Below are 19291 nucleotides of genomic sequence, written 5' to 3'. Positions count from 1 at the left end.
AGATCTTACAAGCCAGTCCTCTTGGTCCCCGCAGAGGCCGCATACAGAGTACAGGGATTTCTGTAACATCAAGGGGAGGGAAAGAAAGCTCACCAGAGATACGGACTGACCCAGGCTCTCATGGAAGGAAGGCTCCCTGGAGGATAGGGGCACCAGGGTCTAGCTTTAAAGAACAGTTTGACAGATGGGGGGGAGGGGGAGGAGGAGGGGGAAGGAGACACTGCAGGGTGAGCCCTATTCAGGTGCCTGGGAGTTAATGTTCCTGTCCCAGCTCTGACTCCTACGGGCTGGAAGAGGTTGCGTGTGTCATTTGCTTCTCAGGCCCTCCACTGCCTCATCTGTAGTGCGTGGACCCGTGGTGGGTCCCTTGTGGTGGCAGCTCAGACCCCAAGAGAGGAAGTCTTTCTCACACTTGCTTGCTTGCCACCTAGCACCGTGTCTCGCCCGGCAGGTATTTACTTAATGAAGGAATGAGTGAATTGACAAACACTATGATCAGCTTCTTGGACCAAATTGAAACCCCGTTTGATCATCAAGTCCCCGGGGATTTCCGCTTCCGGTTATCAGATGCTGGCCTTCAGATAAGGAGTAGACGGCAGAAAGAGGGGCCTCGCCTGTCCTTGGGGCTCTTGTTTTCACTACCACAAATAAACGCTAAAGCAGGTCCACAGATAAAGCAGCTCTACAGATAGATCACAGGCCCTTGAGGAGAAAGCTGTGTTCCTGCCGGTTTATATTTTATTGAGCACCAAGTGTGCATCCGTTGCTTTCACATAGCGTAATTCACTTGAGCTCATGGTCTCAGAGGGGTGCACGGAAGTCCGACGTAGGTTTAAGACGGTAACGGACTGACAAGCAGGGTTTACCTCAGGTGAGGGACAGCAGTCCCCTTTTTCAGCTTTCTTCCATCTTCACTTGTAAAGTGGAAACAATAGCTCCACAGCACCAGGTTTTAGGAAGGAAATGAGCACGTGGAAGCAGAGCGCTTCATAAGTGCTGGTTATTATGGGTCCTCTGGGCACACAAGTCCGTTTGCCTCCCCCTCCCCCCAGGGCACACAGAGGTGTTCACACTCCCACGTACGTACAGATGCTCAGAAGCGTGTGCTAACGCCAGCGGGAGGAGCCACCTCGGACCCAAAGCCCATGCTGGACCCGGTGGAGAAACTACCCGGTCCTCAGCTTCCCTCTTTTTTCCTCAATTCTTTATGAATGAACTAAGGCCGAAATGAGTTTATTTTTTTATGAATGAAGTCCAAGAAGTGAATGAAGCCGGGAGCCAGCCCCTACATTCTGATTGGCCTCTGTGGCTGGGAAACTCCGCCCTCAAACCCAGCTAGGCGAGTCTCAGGATTAGCGGGCGTGCCCGGCCCTGGGGTTTCATTCACAAAAGTCAATGAAACAAAGGGAACCGGTGGGGAGGGGCGGGGGAAGAGCAAGAACGGAGGCTGAGGCAAAGGAAATGCACCAATCAGCTGCTCCCCTGGGCTCACAACTGTCTGCAGCGCCCGGAAAACAAGCCCGGGCTCTGGGGACCCGGGGCTCAGGCCGCCTCGCTCCGGTCTAGCCCCGCCACCTTAGTTGTGTCATCCCCCGGGCATGCTGAGCATCCCCCCACGGTTCCTGCACAGACGCCCCGGCCTCAGGTGAAACTGCGGAAAGGGAAGGAAGGGAGAGTGTGATTCCCCTCTTCGTCTCCCACTCACCACACTCTGTTCGGTGCCCGCTTCCGCACATTCCGGGGCGGGGGTGGGAGGCGTCGGGATTCGGGGCTGGAGGGGGCGCCCGAGTTATGGGCGTGCGAATGGTGTGCGCCTTGCGCGCGCGCGCACACACACACACATACACACTCACAAGCGCGCACACACACACGTCTTATGTAACCTAGCCCGGGCTGAGCAGGGCTGCAGAAAGCAGACACTCCGACCCCAGCTCGCGGGAGCAGGTGGGACCTCGTCTGGCGGGAGGGGAGTGGCGGTTGGAGGCGCTTGGCCACGCAGGTCCCAGCGAGTCGGAGAAGTTTAGCTGTCCGATCCGAAGCCTCGCGATCGCCCCCTCCCCCCACAGCGCTCCCCGGACCAAGTGCGAACTGCCTCCCCCTTCACAGGTCTCTGCCTCCGCGCGGGGGCTCGGCCGTGTGGCCGGAGGGAGCGGCCGGATGGAGCGGAGGATGAAAGGCGGATACTTGGACCAGCGAGTGCCCTACACCTTCTGCAGCGTGAGCGCCGCGCCGGCCTCCACGCCCGCCCCCGCCCCACACCCCGCCCCTACTTGCCCCACAACCCCCTCCCTGGGGGGGGGGGTCTCAGTGGGTCCAGGGCGGCCTAGCCTCTTAGGCACCCCGGGACCCCGACCCCAACCCCAAGCTAGACTCCTCAGGGTGATTCGGGGGCATTCTCCCCCCTCCTTCCAGCAGAAATCTCCCGGAAATGGGAGCTTGGGCGAAGCGCTGATGGTCCCGCAGGGGAAGCTCATGGACCCGGGCTCCCTGCCGCCTTCCGACTCAGAAGGTAAAGAACCAGACAAATTGCGACCCCACTCCTCAACCCACACACATCCCAAAGCCTATCCTGGACCTCCCCAACCCACGTTTTCCCAAAAGTCAAACCACCCAGAGGAGTCTCATCGTTCTCTGTCCCTTATCCCCAGTGGGGAGGCTGTAACCCGGGCTTGCCCAGGTCTCTCTCCCCCCCCGCCCCCCCCCCGTACCATCTCCACCTCATCACCAATTCCAATATTCACCCATCAGATCTCTTCCAGGATCTCAGTCACTTCCAAGAGACGTGGCTCGCTGAAGGTGAGTAGTTTTGTTGCCTTCCTAGAATTAGAAGTGGGGCGTGGGGTGTCTTCTCTGTTTCAAGGACCTTCAATCCCCTCTCCCGCCCCCAGCCCCTGACCACTTAACTCTCCCCAGCACTCAGTGTGGACACATATCGATATTTATTTTCTCGCCCTGAGCCAGGCTTGTATAACCAGGCCTGGGGATGAATCAGACTATTGTGTGGGGTATTTGCTTATTTGAATAGAACTTGGCCCCAGGCCGGTTTTTTTTTTTTTTTCTCCCCTGGTTGAAAATTTCATTTGCAAAGTTTGTTTGGCAGGAGGCTCCCGGGGGCCTAGGTGAGGTTGTTGGGGTGTTGAGATGTTGAAAGAGAGCAGTGAGGAGCACAAGGGATGAGGAGTCAGTTGTTTCCTATCTTCTGGTTCTGCTCGAACATTGATTGCTTTTTTACTCCTTTCCTTTCACTTCTTCCTAACTCCAAGGGCCAATTTACTGTCCAAGCCAAAATAACAACAAAAGTTTCAATAATTCTTTTCTTGGCAAGCTGGTAAAGAAGACTCAGGACTGCCTCCCCAAATAGCCTTGATTATAATTCCAGTGGCAACTGGTCCTGCCTCCATCCCTCCTGAATGCCTCCACCCCCAGGCAAGGCTCCCCTTCCTGTATGCTGGCAGCGGGGTTGGTTGTGAGCCCAGCCTGGATGGGGTCAGTGGCCCAGCTTGGGCTGGGTGGGGCCCTTGTGTCCTAGTTGGATCCCAGTTGGTGTGTTTTGGTGAGGTTGTTTAGCCTTAGGGTGTCGCTGGCTGGGCTGCCAGGGGAAGGAGGCTGGTGATTTACAGTCCCTGAGATTCAGGAAGCCTTAACAACCCCGTCTTCACTAACATGCCCTCCTCCCCCGTATATTAATACTTCTAAAAACCAAGAAACCAAAAGTGATCTCTTTCTTGAGATCTTTTCTCTTCCTGAGGGTTCCCCCATTTTGGAATTTAAAAGCTCAAATCTACCTCTCACAGGATTCTTTATAGGAGCACTTGGATGAAAAGGAAAGGGCCAGTAAGTAGATGGATGGGATGAGATGAGGTCTGTCTTGGCCACTATATCACACACACATTATTATTATTATTATTATTATTATTATTATTATTATTATTATTATTATTATTATTATTATGGCAGAATGACTTTAGCATGGAGTTTATCCTTCAAAATGTGGAATGGGAAGGTGTCTACAGCATTATGTGTATCTTCCTGTTATACCTCTTGAGTGCCCAGCTCCCAGTTACATGCAGAGCTTTACTAGGTGTCCCAGGAAAACCCCAGGGTTTCCATGGGCTCTCAAAGACCTCCTCTCTTACCCCCCAGTTTCTGACTTTGGTCTCGCTCTCTGGGTTCCCTTCCCTACCCATCAGCTCAAGGTCCCCACAGTGGGCAGCTCCCCAGTTGTGAGTTTTGGGTAGGCGTGGGCTCAGAGTGGCATTTTGGGAGTACTTGGTCTATCTGGATGACAAGGGAAGGAAAATGCTCTCTTCACCCAACCATGGGAGCCCCTCCCCTTGGTGATGTGTCTGGTGATTGTCCTGGTGTCTCTCTGTGTGTGCTAGTATGACAGCAAGTGTGTATGCACACGGGCATGTGCGCACGCGTGCATGCGTGTGTCACATACTGTTGCCTTGGGAGTCCCTGTACATTTAAATCCAGTGGGTGGGGAGGTTGGGGGTGGGGAATGCAAGGGGGGGGGAGGCTGGGATCTCCTTGGTTCCCTCTCCTTCCTCCTGAGGGAGCAGCTCAGGTTCCCAGCTGGCGATGGATGGCCAGGCCTGAGGTGGGGGGTGGGGGGGAATGCTGAAGCCAGTCGTTCCTCACTCTTTCTGCGGAGACAGATGCAGCTGCCGGGGTCCTGTCCCCCTGCACCATCCCAACATCACCCCAATCTCCTCTCCTGCCTCTTCCCACCAGGTCAGTGGCCCCCCCATAGTCGAAAGGGGTGACAGGAGGGATGAGCTCCTTTGGAATCTTGCCAGTGGCTGGAAACCTCTGGAGAAATAGGGCCCAGAGTCCAACCTCCCCTCTTTCATCTTGGTTTCTTCCTAAAGCCTCAATTTGTAGAGAAAGTGACTTCTTATAGTGTGGGTGGGGCAGTGAACATTGGAGGGGGGTGTGCATGACCAGCCTGGACCCAAGCAGGGATAGAGAAGAGTGGATGTGGCTTCAGGCATATTGGCTGCGGCTGCCGATTGACATTTTTGGGTGAGTGTTGGTGATGCTCTTTTGAGGCAGCATACACATCTTTGGGGTGGGAATTTTTCTGGGTAGAAGAGGGTAGAAGTGAGCCGAGGTGGGTCCTCTGGTTTCTGGGTGCCTGTGATCCGTTGAGATGTTGAAGAAAGGATCAGGCTGCCACAGAGAAGCCCAGGCTTGGGCAGACAGAGCCGAGATGTCGCTGGTTATGTAAAAGATTTGTGGATCTGATGGAGAGTTCCTTTGTGGGATTGTCAGGAGCCTTCGAGAACTGTTAGGGATAATGTCTCTTTGGTATTTAGTAACCCCGACTAAGCTATGTATGTCCTTTGTATGAAGTTGGGGCGAGGGGTGTCTGTGAATTCCCAGAAGGCTTATGAATAGATTTGGGGGTCTTTGATATTGCTGTTCTGCATGTAAAATTGTTGGGTTTGTACCATGTATGAAGAAGATAATACGGATTTTTCTAGGAAGAGAATGGCTTATAGCTTTTATCAGAAATTTAAGGGATGAGTCCGGGCTCTTTTCTTCCACAAAATTACTGCAGTCAAATGCTCCTCCAAGGGCAAGCTTCCTAATCTATAGGTCCAAAAAGAAACCCTGTGTGTGGAGGAAGAGCATGGAGGGAGTGTCTACCCTGTCTGTTGTCTCCCACTGAAGCACAAGGAATGTGGGTGAAAGTGTGTGTTCGTGCACCCTGGTGTCTGGGGGTGGGAGACGGTTTGGGGTGTGTGTGTGTGTGCTAATCCTCCGTCCTCTCCCTAGTCTTTCCTAGTTCAATGCCTCCTCCATCTTTCTATTTCCTCCCCTTCCAGAAGGTTCCTGGAGAGGACTGTCCCCTCCACCAGACAGAGAACTGGTTCCATCTGATACAGAGGCTGCTCGGGTGTGGGTGGGGTGCGGGTGAGAAGCCTGATGGGTGACACAATAGAGCCGAAGCTCCAAGGACTGCTACCATTCGCTGCTATGTGGGACTGTCCCCAACCCCAGGGCATGGTAGCCCTTCTGTGGGACACATGGCAGCTAGGCCCTGGTGGGTGGCATTGCTTAGCTGGTTGAATGTCCCATTTCTTCTGGAACCCATCTTTGGGGTCCCTGTTTCCTGTCCGAGAGACAGTCCCTAAATATATTCATTCTCTTTCTCTCTCTCTCTCTCCCTCTCTCTCTCTCTCTCTTTCTCTTCCTCTCTTTCTCTCCCTCTCCCTCTCCTTCCCTCCCTGTATGTGTGTGTGTGTGTGTGTGTGTGTGCGTGCGCGCGCGTGCGCACATGCATGCACACACATGAACTACACTGGACACACACACACACACACACACACACACACACCTGTTTTAACCATCCGCCATGTCCCCACCCAGATAGTCTCTTTTTAGTGCCAATCAAACTAGGGGCACACTCTGGCTCAGCAGCCAAAACACAGCCGAGTCAACAAACAGAACGGGTGCATGCTCAAGACCAAACATGGTAATTAAAATTTCTCCTGCTCTCCAGGAACGCGAGGCTCTCTTTCTGTTCCTATTTCTATCCTCACTGATAGTCTCTGGGTGACTGCGGCCCTGTTGTACCCCTTTGGGAGGAGGCCAAATTTGGGAGAGTTGAGCACAGAGTAGGGCTCACTCCCCATTCTGGGAAGAAGATAGCATCACCTCTTTGGGGATGTAATCTGTGTGCTAAGGGGAGGTTTCTTCCCTGGGGCGGGGGGGGGGGGGGGTGAGGTGAGAGGGTGGGTTCTGGGTAAACTTGCAAGCTTGAGGGAGGAGGAAAGGTCAGATGACCCACAGGGCTCTCTTGCCCAGTGGCGTCAGCAGGAGATGCCCCCAGCCCATTACCTCACTGGAAACGGGTAGTTAATGAGGCCTCAAGAGGGGACCCAGAGTACGTCAGCTACCCCCTGCCAAGTTCTGCACCCCTTCCTTACCCTTGGGGACCCTCCTTGCCTAAGTAGCAGGGTGAGGAAATACCACTCACCCTGCTTGTTCCTGCCACCTTCATGGTGTCTGTCGCCTTTGATTGGACCCAGTGTCCTTCCCCTTTGACTAGTGCTTCCCAAATGAGCCAGTCACAAGGGACATTTATTGCAGATGTGGATGCCCTGGCCCACCCCTGGCCTATAGAATGACTTTACCGATTTAAGGACTGGGAACCCGGGTGGCTAACAAAGCCGGGGTGATTCTAAAGTCAGGCAGGCTGAGGGATGGGACGGCTGCTGTGGGATTGTAGCTGGACTTCCAAAAAAGCTGAGGATTTGTGTATCTTTTCGCTGAGGGATCGGAGTGCCCCACTGATGCATTTGGCTACTTTAGAACTGTAGTAAACTGATCTATCCATTCAGATAGATTCTTACGGTTCTTAAACATCCTCACCCCAGTCTCTGTCTAGAAAGCAAGCCTCTAAGCCAGATGTGGTGTCACATAGGCCTGTAACCACAGACAAGCTGAGACACAGGAGAATGGTGAATTTCAGGCCTGCCTTGGAGTACCTAGCCTAGTAAAACCCTTTCTCGAAAAAAAAATCAAAGGCTGGAGGTTCAAAGGGACATTGATTCAGCCGCCACCACTACAATAAATAAATGCGTAAAAATCAACTTATAAGCCTATCTCTGTAAACAGGCAGTACCCTCTGACATTTGAAGCAAGCGCTTGACCACAGCCTGAGTGCCCTTGTAAGATGAGCTTTTCTGGTGGTGTGCCAACTCTGGTGGTAGGTGGTATGCAGAGAGAAGGAGCTGCAGGGGAAGGGAAGGGCTGCCCAGGTTAGAATCGCGCAGTTTTCGGCTCCCCAGTCTGTGGCGCTAGCCCCTGCCCGCCGAAGGGCAGGTCTCGTTGGATGCATATTTATAAGCATCCCTGGTCTTGAGTAGGACCCTGTTCTGAGTGCTAGAGAAGTCCCCTGAAGACAAAGCCTGTGTCCTCTCGGCCTCCCTTCCTGGTAAAGAGATAAAGAAACACTGTCACGCAAACAGACATTAATTAGATACACTCAGGTGGGGGGAGATGTCAGCTGAGACAGAAAGCAAAAGGGACAATGTCGCTTTGGGTCATCAGAGAAGACCTCTCTAACAAGCCTGGCAGGGTGCCCATCTGTAAGCCTGGCTTTTCAGGCAGAGTCAGAAAAAAAAAATGGTCAGTTTTAGGTCAGTGTGGGCCACACAGTGAGATCCAGAACGGAGCAGGTGAGGTTCTTGGGGGGGGTGGGGGGGTGGGAAGGACCCGTTAGGGTTCAGCAGGACTGAGGAACAGAGGAGGCTGAGGTGCTAGGGAGTGACAGCAAGGAGAGGCGCAGGGCAAGAGAGGTGAGCTGAGGAGGCCAAGGGCAAGAGTTTAAATTTCACATTTTAAGCGAGAGAGAGCAAAGTGATTTAGTTTCTGTTGTATAATACGAAGATCACCCTGCTGGCTGTGCGGACTGTAGGGCCTGGGGGAGGTGTGTGTGTGTGTGTGGTGGGGGGGACACAGGGTCCTGTGGCCAAGATCTGAGCCCATGTGCTCACATGGGATTGGGGTGTAGAGTGTCCCCTTACCCCTCACCAGCCACTCTGAAGTCTGACTCTTATCTTGCCATTTCAATGTTGCCCGGTTGCCAGAGAGTGACCATCCAGCCAGTCTCCTAGGTCACGAATCCTATTGTCCTTCTTCAGACCCATTATTATCCTAAGACAATCAGGAAGCCCTTCTTTGTGTCGGTCCTTCTTTCTGCTGTAATCCTTTTCCCCTCCTTGATAGAAAGGCAAAAGTAAACGAAAGCTACGGAGTCCATTGAGGTATCCTTTGCACAGAGACACCCACCCCTGGCTCCGCCAACCTCCAGGCTTAGGGAACCCTTCCTTTCCCTTAGCTGCACACGAGTGATGAGTCGGTGTCATGCAGCTTGCTCCTGTCCTGTTTTCATCCTCTTTTCACATCTCTGCCACTTGCCCTCTTTCCCTCATTCCCTTTGCTGAGAGCTCTAGGACTCTCGTGCTCCAAAGCTTCTGAGAGAAGGCATTTGCCGCGCAGACTCCTGGGTCCTTCCCACATTCAGGATTTCCTCATCTGATTTCACGTCCACAGGATCCCACAGTTTGTGACTCTCACCCACCCACCCATGATGGCATCTGGCTGTAAACCCTGGTGACATAGCCTTGTAAACTCTGAAGGGCAGGTTCATTCGCACATCAGAAAAAAAAAACGGAGGGACCAGGGACAAAACATCTAGGCAAAGACATGGTGTCTGCTCAGACACTTTCTGAGAGTCCTCCCCAGGGGTTTTCATGGGTCAGGAGCTAGACGGTGCAGGACATGGGGCGCAGGCACCTTTGGTCTACTAAGGAAGGCTCTTGACCAATTCAAGTGTGAAGCTAATCTTCAGGGTGGCAACAGTGGCGTCTTCCTTGGGTTGCCACTTTACATGGCGGCTGCACCCTAGACTCACCTCTGGTCCTCTCTCTGCAGCTCAGGTACCAGACAGCGATGAGCAGTTTGTCCCTGATTTCCATTCAGAAAACTGTAAGTAGTGAGTGCTGGGTACAAGGATGGGGGATGGGGGGGATGGGGGGGGGGTCAGAGAATGACAGGAAGTGAGTCATGGGGACAGTCACCCAGAGGAGAGCAGTTTGCTCTCCCCTAAAGACAGAGTGAAAGTCAGGGTTCCCCATCCTGGAATATGGGCTCTGAGATCAATACAGTGACTGGGAGATAAAGACCTTCATTCCCCCCTGTGGTCCTCGCCATGTGACTTGGAGCAGATGCTGTCTCTCTGCAGCCAAAGCGAGGGGCTCCAGACGGCTCAGCATTGTTCTGTTATTCCCTTCAGCACTGGTGATGCTGCCTTAGGAAAGACTTGCCAGTGTCTCTGGAGAGCTTAAGGTTGGGTGCAAAAGGGATGGTCGGTGGTACTGCAGAAATACCCTTCAATGCTCAGGACATCCCCCTGCAAACCTGACTCTAGTGTCACTGTTGAGAAATGATGCTTGGCCAGGCATGGATGGCCCATGTAATCTGGGCGCATAGTGAATTTGAGAGCAGTCGGGATACTTAGTGAGGAGGCCTTGCCTCAAATAAAAAAGAAAAAGAGTGCCGGGTGTGGTGCCTTTAATCCTAGCATTTGGGAGGCAAAGCTGAGTTTGAGGCCAGCCTGGTCTACAGAGTAAGTTCCAGGACAGCCGAGGCTACACAAAGAAACCCTGTCTCCAAAAAAAAAAAAAAAAAACCAGAAAGGAAAAGGGAAGTATGAGAAAGGATGTTTGGGTATCAGGTGCTGCTCTCAGATGTTATCACCCATGAAATGAACTGAGCACAGGCATGGAAAACTGCTGTCACCAGAACTGTAGATTCTCGGGCCTCTGACCCAACTGCAGGAAGCCAGGATGTCACTCATACCAGGGCTTAGCCACAGGGGTAGCTGGCCTTGGAGATAATTAGGAGCATGTGTTATGTTACTCAGCTGACATACAAGTGGGCTAATGGCCAAACTCCCTCAGAAGACCAAAGAATCTTTAGAGCCCAAAGAAAAAGCATGTCCCCCCATTGGAATGTTCCAGGGCACTCGGGAAAGGCGAAGCCCTGGGTCTGAGATGGTCCCTCTTATGAAGGTGTCTTCCTCAGCTGGGGGTTGTGTGTATGGGATTCCTCTATGGTTCCCTCAGTTCATAACAGACGTTGACCTAAAGTATAAAACTAGACAAAATGTGAGTAACCAGAATGTTCCAAAAGTGTCCGACTTCAGTGTGCAGAGAGTGAGAGCGGGAAGGGAGGAGACCATCTCTAGCAGCAACCCAGCCATTCCTCAGAAAGCAGAGGTGCCACAGCCCCGTCTGCCTCTTTGTGACACCCTGGCTTTGCTCTGTCCTACTGTCCTACCCGACAGTAGCTTTCCATAGCCCCACCACCAGGATCAAGAAGGAACCCCAGAGTCCCCGCACAGAACCCGCCCTGTCCTGCAGCAGGAAGCCACCACTCCCCTACCACCATGGAGAGCAGTGCCTTTATTCCAGGTGAGCCCCCAGCTCGGGAGGGTGCGCTGAAGTCTTTCTTGGGCAAGGTGTCAGGAGGTGAATGCATGATTGAGGGTTGCGGTAGGGGAGGGCAACCCTGAGCTGAGGCACAAGGAGAGATGAAGGCTGGACAACAGGAGTGGCCTAGCTCCTGTAGGTAGTACTAAGCAAGGGTTCCTCTGTGCAGGCGACATCTCACAGATGGCCTCAAGAGCACAAGAGTGAGAGTCTCTACCTGGAGGCCCATGTCCTACTTAAACCAGTTGCTCTGGCCTTCAGAGAGAGATTAGCTGAGAGGCTCAATTCTAGGATTAAGACAAGGTGTTCACTTAGGTATGGCGGGTGGTGTATGCTTGAGCCGGGTGGCGGGGGTGGGTAGGGGTGGGGTGGGGGGGGTGGAGTATGGGTTTGAGGTCAGCCTTAGCTCAATAGAAAGGGTCATGCTGAGCTTGGGAGCAAGACCCTTTTAGGGAGAGAAAAATAGAATTCACCTGGGGGCTGCCATGTAGCTAAGCTGGGAGAGGGTTTGCCTGCCAGCACCACGTAGAGCTGGCAGGGTGACCGCATGCCTGTCATCTAAGCAGTTGTGAGGTGGAAAGAGAAGCAAGTTTGAGGTCATTGTTGGCTACATATGAGGAGTCTGAGGCCACCCTGGGCTAAATGAGACCCTATCTTTTAAAAAAGAGAGAGAGAGAGAGAGAGAGAGAGAGAGAGAGAGGAAATGATGGCTCAGCCATTAAAGGCTAGGTTCACAACCAAAAATATGAGAGAGAGAGAGAGACAGACAGACAGACAGACAGACAGACAGACAGACACAGAGAGAATATGAGAATGTAAAAGAAAAAAATTTGCTAGCCCTTGGGAGACTGAGACCGAGGTAGGGAGATCTCTGAGTTCAAGGCCAGCTTGGAACGGAGTGAGTTCCAAGACAGCCAGGGCTACGCAGAGAAACCTTGTCTCTTAAAAACAACAACAACAACAACAACAACAACAACAACAACAACAAAAACCCAGCTCCTCTACTCCTGCAATTTCAATAGTCACTTCCTGGGGGATGAAGGGTACAAAGATGGTCACCTAGCTTCTCTGCCCCCCTCATCCCCATCTCCCCCCCCTCAATCCCAGTGCCTATGACTCCCCCAGACAAATCGCCATCAAGTCCCCCGCCCCCGGTGCCCCTGGACAGTCGCCCCTGCAGCCCTTTGCCAGGGCAGAACAGCAGCAGAGCCTCCTGAGAGCCTCCAGCTCTTCCCAGTCCCACCCTGGCCACGGGTACCTTGGTGAGCACAGGTAAGGAGACAGATCCGCAGCACCGGGGGACGCAGGCCTCGCCAGGCAGTCTGGCCTCAATTCCCTAGTCCTCTGTAGAGAGCTGGCTGGGAGAAGGGGAGAGGCAGGGAGATGCTGCCTCATTATCCTTCCAGAGCCCTGTCAACAAGCGACAGGCTCAAGGGGGGCTAATGGAAGGTTCTCTTTTTTCTCCCTTCTCTGTCCATCACATGCAGCTCTGTCTTCCAGCAGCCTCTGGACACCTGCCACTCCTTCACCTCTCCTCAGGGAGGGGGCCGGGAACCTCTCCCAGCCCCCTATCAACATCAACTGTCTGAGCCCTGCCCACCCTACCCCCAACAGAGCTTCAAGCAGGAGTACCATGACCCCCTGTATGAGCAGGCTGGCCAGCAGGCTGCGAACCAGGGTGGGGTCAGTGGGCACAGGTACCCAGGGGCGGGGGTGGTGATCAAACAGGAGCGTACAGACTTCGCCTATGACTCAGGTAAGAGACTCTTGGTGGGAGTGGGGGGTGGGGGTGGGGTGGGGGGTGGGGGTGGGGGGTGGTTCGGAGATTTTTCTGGGATTGCCAGGTGGGGTGGTGAGTATTCCAGTGAGCAGTGAGGGGTCAAGCAAAGGTCCCTAGCAAGTGTGCGCCTTTCCGTGGTCCATACGTTAGTTCGTAACCCAACTCACTCATTCACTTTAAAATATATATATTTTAAAGAACAATCATTTTCTAGCCAGCCAACTTTCAGATAAGATGATAGGGTGCATAGACCTTTGCCCTTATTTAGCTCTTGACAATAATAAAGGTTGGGCATTTACTTCTGTCAGAGGTTTAGGGAACCCTAGAGCATGGGTCTTGTCTTGTGCCTGGAACAAGAGTGTGCAGTTGGAGGACACAAAAATGAGACTGTCGTTAGTTCTTGTCTCCACAGTGAATTAAAAATATAGAGGGAGCTGAATATGTGATCCATGTAATCCAAGCACTTGGGAAGTGGAAACAGGGTGATGCTAGCTAGGCATCAAGGCTAGCCTGGACTAGTGCCTATTTAAAAAAAAAAAAGCCTTGGTTGTTCATTTCTAGTAATGCAAGCATTCAGGAGGCTAGGGCAGGTGGATGGCTATGAGTTTAAGACTAGCCTGGGCTACATAATGAGTTTCAGGCCAGCCTGGACTACAGAGTAGGACCTTGTCTCCCAAATAGAGACAGTCAGACAGACAGACAGACAGACAGACAGACAGTAGCTGCAGAGCTGGCTGGAATTTTAGAGTTTTTCCTTTCCTGGTGCCCACAGTAGTTCAGAGTCAGGGGCTTATCCACACACCCCTAGCCGCTCCAGGGGAGAACGGGAGAACAGCATAGATGCTTCCCTTTCTCAAACGCCGGCTGTAATCCAGTGCCTGGTGGTGAAGTAGCGGCTGGAAGGGGGGAACCCACCGAGCTGCTGACCTTCAAAGGCTGGAGACCGGACGGGATCGTGTTACTTGCCCTTGAACTCCTGCCCCTCCTCCCTCCTCCCTCCGCTTTCTGAATGGAGTCAGGAATTCCATTCACAAAATGGAGGCATGAATGAACCCTCCCTCCTGCCTCCTCCCCGCGAGGTGTCGGGTGTCAGCGGCTCATTCATAGGTGGGAGTGGAGGGGGCGGGAAAGGGTTGGAACTTGAAGCGTGGCATCACCCGGTCGCCTTCCGTAGGTGGAGCTGGGAAGGTTTCAGTTCTGTGGCGTGGAACGCAGCGGAATGTGTTAGACCTGAGAAAAAAGAGCGCAGTGCCCACTGCCTCTCCCTTAGATATATATGCGTTCTCCCCCCCCCGCCCCCCGCCCCCCTCCATCCCCGCCCCTGCCCCTCTCACACACACACACACACATACACAGAGGTACTGGGCTTGGAACCTGACCTGCTGACCGGACATGTGCCCATTCCGAGGAAGTCTTACCCTTCCCAACCCCCGGAGGTTCCGTCTCCTCCTCATTCCCCTGAACTCACAGGAAACAGCTGCTCCCTGGAATCTTGGGCCTCGTGAATAGGCTGCCTGGCCCCAGCTGCTTGCCACTCGTGCCCTCAAACTGAGGGCCTCAAGCTTCCAGCTCCCAGTGGGTGAACTTCCCCAGGGATTCAGTGGTGGGAAAGAGACAGTTGCTGGACGTCAGGCTGGCGGCATAAACTTCTCGAATGTGTATAGGGCTTCTTCCTCCTGCGCCTCAGCTTTGATTCACCCACAGCATCACCCTTTCTTCCCTCCCCCAGACGTCCCTGGGTGTGCATCTATGTACCTCCACCCAGAGGGCTTCTCTGGGCCCTCTCCAGGTGATGGAGTGATGGGTAAGGCAGCCCGCCCCATCCCCAGCTAAGGCCTCCTAATGCGGGGAGGGATCCTTGATATGTGGGGGGTCACCCAAGCCACAAGTCCCTTTGGATTCTACAGGGTGACCCCTCAGGTCTGAGCGACCTCCAACTTTCCTCCACCAGGTTATGGCTACGAGAAACCTCTACGACCGTTCCCAGATGACGTCTGCATTGTCCCTGAAAAATTTGAAGGTCAGAGAAGTGACTTCATAGGAGGCTCAGGGTCTTCCTCACCCCTATCACACACTGGGTCCTGTAGGAATCATTTTGTTGTCAGGAGAGGTTGGGGCCCTCAGGAAAGGGTTTGGGGAAGCCCCCCTCCCCCCCCCCCCCCATGGGGGAAAGGAGGAGGCTAGGCATGCTCCTCACACCTATTTTCATTTTCCCAGGAGACATCAAGCAGGAAGGGGTTGGAGCTTTCCGGGAGGGGCCACCCTACCAGCGCCGGGGCGCCTTGCAACTGTGGCAGTTTCTGGTGGCCCTGCTGGATGACCCAACGAATGCTCATTTCATTGCTTGGACAGGCCGGGGGATGGAGTTTAAACTAATTGAACCTGAAGAGGTGGGTCTAAGTGAGAGGAGAAATGGTGGCACTCGCCTTCCACCATCACCCTCAGTCGGCCTGACCCAGTTCTTGCCGAAGCCTGAGTCAGCGTCGTGCTGGTGACTAGCCTAGATTATCTCTGCACCAAGAATCTCAAATGTTCTTTCCACCCTGCCCGCTCTCCCCCCCCCCCATTTTTCCTCCAAGATAGTATCTTCAGCCAAATACTCTGTCTCTTGTCCCCAGGTTGCCAGGCTCTGGGGCATCCAGAAGAACCGGCCAGCCATGAATTACGACAAGCTGAGCCGCTCACTGCGATACTATTATGAAAAAGGCATCATGCAGAAGGTCGGGCTGAGGTCCTAGCACAGCGATGAGGAGGGGCCAAAGAGGGGGGAGGAGTGGGGGGTGGGGGTAGAGAGAGGCGAGGGGAGGGGGAAGGGAGGGAGAGCGCTCTTGTGAGAACAGAAAATGTTAAGTCCCGAGGTTCCCTGTAAAGTTGCTCAACAGTGACTGAGTGGTCCCAAGTGTGCTGAGATTGAGATGAGACGAGCAAGGACCAGAACGGAGTAGGCTTTTCAAGCACCCGTGTGAGAAGGAAAGGGGCCTGATGCTCTTCTGTAGTCCAAGTGAAGGACAGGGTCCTCTGAATTCTTTAGTGAGGCAGGGTGTGTGTGCCTAGCCTGACAGCCCTCTCTCCACAGGTGGCTGGCGAGCGCTACGTGTACAAGTTTGTGTGTGAGCCTGAGGCCCTATTCTCTCTGGCCTTCCCGGATAATCAGCGTCCAGCTCTGAAGGCTGAGTTTGAGCGGCCAGTCAGTGAAGAGGACACAGTCCCTTTGTCCCACTTGGACGAGAGCCCTGCCTACCTCCCAGAACTGGCTGGCCCTGCTCAGCCCTTTGGCCACAAAGGTGGCTATTCTTATTAGGCACCAGTGGCTTCTTGCCACGGTGAGGCTGCCCAGTGTACATATCAACAGATTTGGTGTTGGTGAAGCCCTCGTTCTGATACCTGTAGAAGGTTCTGGGGTCAGATCTCCACTGTCCCATCTGTTACTCCTGGCCAGACTCCGCTGCTAACCAGAGTCTGCGGGAAGGACAGTGGAGGCAGGTCAAGTCTAAAGGCAGCGAAGTTCACTTTGGTTCACCTCTGCCCTCAGGAGTTCAGCTTGGCCTCTGCCTAGGTCTTGTTCTGAGGCCGTTCCCCATTCTGCCACCACAGAAAACCAGTTCTGTTGTGGGGACAAACATGGGGCTTCCCAACTGCATTATGGCAGCAGGGCCAAGGGGGTTCTCAGAACACCCTACTCCCACTTGTGGGAGACAGAAGCCTGGGCTCTGGGCTCTGCCCTGAGCTGGGGTTTCTGTGTTCTTGGTGCTGTGCTCTGGGAGGCAGGAGCAGGTGGGAGGCAGCTAGGGTGGGTGTTGCTGGAGGCAGGGATGGAAGCGGCCCTCTGGCTCCCTGCCCTGGGCCCACCCAGGCCTAGTTCCACCTTCAACTCCTCTGCCAGACCTTAATAAAGGCTCTGCTTCCCCTGTTAGTTCGGTTTGTTCTTTGCTTCTGTGAGGCAAGGACCTAGGGTAGAAGGAGCCCCGAAGCAGATGACTGGACCTTGGAGTCTGTCCCAAGGCCTTACATGACTAGATGTGATGACGCCCTGTTCCTGGATCTCAGGCCCTACCTTGCATTTCTGGAAGGGGAAAAAAAAAAAAAGTCACCTCTTGCTGTTGATTTTCTGGATCTTTGGGAAATCTGCTGTTCCCTGACCTTGGATTGTGTGAGGATCCAGAAATAATGGAAAGGATGCTTTTTAACCCAGACAGGGCCTCTTGACCATCCCTTACCATGGTTGGCCTGTCCCCAGAAATGTCCTCAGGTAGAGACTTGGCCTGTGGCTTCTGGGATCATAGTTGCTCCCATGACCACAAACTGCTGGTCCTTCCTCCTCCACAAGCTCTGGGATGCCGCTTTTACTGAGGCCAGGAACAAGTGTTTGGAGAACGGGAAAGGAGAAGGGTACCCACCCACCCACCCAAGCAAGCAGCTGCAGGGGAGGGGGTAACAGCAGATGCTGGGTAGACTCTTCAGGGGAGTGGTAGTGGCACCTAAGACCAGGAGAAATCTAACAGGGTGTGATAGAGGAGGTGACAGGAAACGGGAGCAACAGACTCTGTATCTAGAGCCAACTTTCTATGACTTGGCTCACGTAAAAACAGGCCCATACAACAGAACCCCAAATAAAAGGCACCACTTTTTCCTAGGAACACCGAAAATCAATGTACTGACTCACATTCAGAGCTAGAGACAAAAAACCAATTCTGGGAGAGGAAAACAAAAAAGTTTTAGGCCCAGCAGGAGGATTCCAGCCAGGCCTAACAACTTGAGTTCTATCCCATCATCCTCATGATGGAGAGAACAGACGTCCCCTGTGGGCTGCCCTCTCACCACACACATGCACGTGGCAAGTACAGAAGACCCACACCATCTCCTGGGCTCTCAGTCTTAGGAAATAGGCTCAAGAATGAATGCGTGACAAAAGCCTAGAGAGGTGGCTCAGCTATTAAGAGCACTGGCTGCTCTTCCAGAGGTCCTGGCTTTCCCAGCACCCACATGACAGCTCACAACCATTTCTAACTCCAATCCCAGGGGTCTGATGTCCTCTCTCTGGCCTCTGCAGGGACCAGGCATGGCATACAAGTGGTACATGGTCATACATGCAGGCAAAATATCCACACACCTAAAATACATCAAGCTTTTTTTTTTTTCCTAAAGAGACAAACCCAGCTGGGCATGGTGGCGTACACCTTTAATCCCAGCACTCGAGAGGCAGAGGCAGGCATGTGAGTTTGAAGCCAGCCTGGTCTACACAGTAGACTCTGTCTCAAAGGGGGGAAAAAAAAAGACAAAACTGGCATGCTGATGTAAACTTGTAAACACTTGAGAGGCTGAGGCAGGAGGACAACCATGAATCCAAAGGTAACTATGGGCTATAGAGTGAGACCCAGTTTCAAACATACACACTCGGTGGGGGTGGGGGTGGCAGGGTGAGAATGGTGAGGGGAGAATGGAGGGAAATCAGGCCCCACTGTTCAGTTGTCACTTTGATGGGCAGTCAAGGTGGTCAGACCCAGGTACTGTCACAGCAGAGAAGTGACCCCAGCTCTCATGTAACAGTGAAGGAATATCTACAGACGTATCCACAGTCAAGCCCTGCGGTCCTGGCTGGGGCTGGAGCTCAGTAGAGGGGACATGACTCCATCTCCAATGAAGAGGGGAGAGGAAAGCGGAGAGCAAGGACACTAGAAGTGGGATACAGGGGTCAGCAGGGCCCCGTGCAAGGATGGCTTGCACTATTTGCCAACCGTCAAGTGTTCTATTAAAAAGACCAGGAGCTGGACCCTGGCTTCCTGCTTCAGTTTCACGTAGGTCCTCACAGGGTAACAGGAAAGGACACATATTCTGCCCCTCAATTCCTGGTCTGTGCTCCCAATTCCTTGGATTCTCAGACTTGTTGGGGTGGCTTCTTTTGACCGCAGTTAGCAGACAGTGTCACATGCCCAGGAATGCTGTCATCTCTTACGGCATCGGGCCTACCGTTCAGCACTTAGCATCCACGGTTAGAAGGTACTAACGTGGAAGGGTGGCCTGGGCCAGGACAAGCCCAGTATCCCCAGGGCTCCTGAGCAGGTTCCACTCTAGTTCAGCAGGACCCCGGGTCTCCCTTCAGCACAGAACCACCCTTGCTCCCTGAAGGGGGCACTAAAACCCTAACAGGAATGGAGGTATGGGTCACTCTGCCCAGAACACAAGCTGAGAGGCCTTGTGCTCACTTTCTGCTGGCAGGAAGGGAAAGGGAGGCTTTGTTTAATCCACAGCAGACGTCAGGGAGGAAAAAAGTAGAGACATACAAATGGTGTCACAGTGCCGCTATCTGCTATGGTTCAAAGGAAATGGAACGCACTGATCAATAAGTGTGGCAGGAAGGGGACAGAGGATCGAGGAAAGCCTTTTGTTCAGCTGTGGCATCCGTAACAGCTAGGTGCCAGGCTGAAACACTCTGGTACAGACTTGGTTAATCTGGGGCCATGTGCTGCCAAGGTTGAGCTACCTCCAACGGTGCTGAAAGACA

At 53.4% G+C, this 19291-nt stretch overlaps 1 protein-coding gene across 10 annotated transcripts; it reads left to right on the top strand.

The window, feature by feature from the left end:
• Positions 1 to 1489: 1489 nt before the first annotated feature.
• On the top strand, positions 1490 to 19047 carry ETV4 (ETS variant transcription factor 4). 10 transcript variants are annotated; one of them, XM_084748074.1, is made up of 13 exons: positions 1490 to 1645; positions 2107 to 2217; positions 2416 to 2509; positions 2749 to 2796; positions 9451 to 9504; positions 10865 to 10991; positions 12117 to 12281; positions 12497 to 12765; positions 14519 to 14593; positions 14741 to 14809; positions 15007 to 15179; positions 15408 to 15509; positions 15866 to 19047. In XM_084748074.1, the coding sequence occupies exons 2-13, from the start codon at positions 2158 to 2160 to the stop codon at positions 16088 to 16090; spliced, it is 1461 nt and encodes a 486-aa protein (XP_084604200.1). In that variant the 5' UTR covers positions 1490 to 1645; positions 2107 to 2157; the 3' UTR covers positions 16091 to 19047. The 10 variants fall into 10 exon arrangements, with proteins under 10 accessions (XP_084604200.1, XP_084604201.1, XP_084604204.1 ...); XM_084748075.1 differs by having other exon boundaries at positions 2413 to 2509; positions 10868 to 10991; XM_084748078.1 differs by having other exon boundaries at positions 2413 to 2509; positions 12135 to 12281.
• The last annotated feature ends 244 nt before the right edge of the window (positions 19048 to 19291 follow it).

This window comes from Acomys minous (assembly GCF_964271855.1).
Source record: "Acomys minous genome assembly, chromosome: 12".
NCBI classification, from domain to species: Eukaryota; Metazoa; Chordata; class Mammalia; order Rodentia; family Muridae; genus Acomys; species Acomys minous.
The sequence above is the reverse complement of the archived record's forward strand: the minus strand, read 5'-3'. Positions and strand labels throughout refer to the sequence as shown.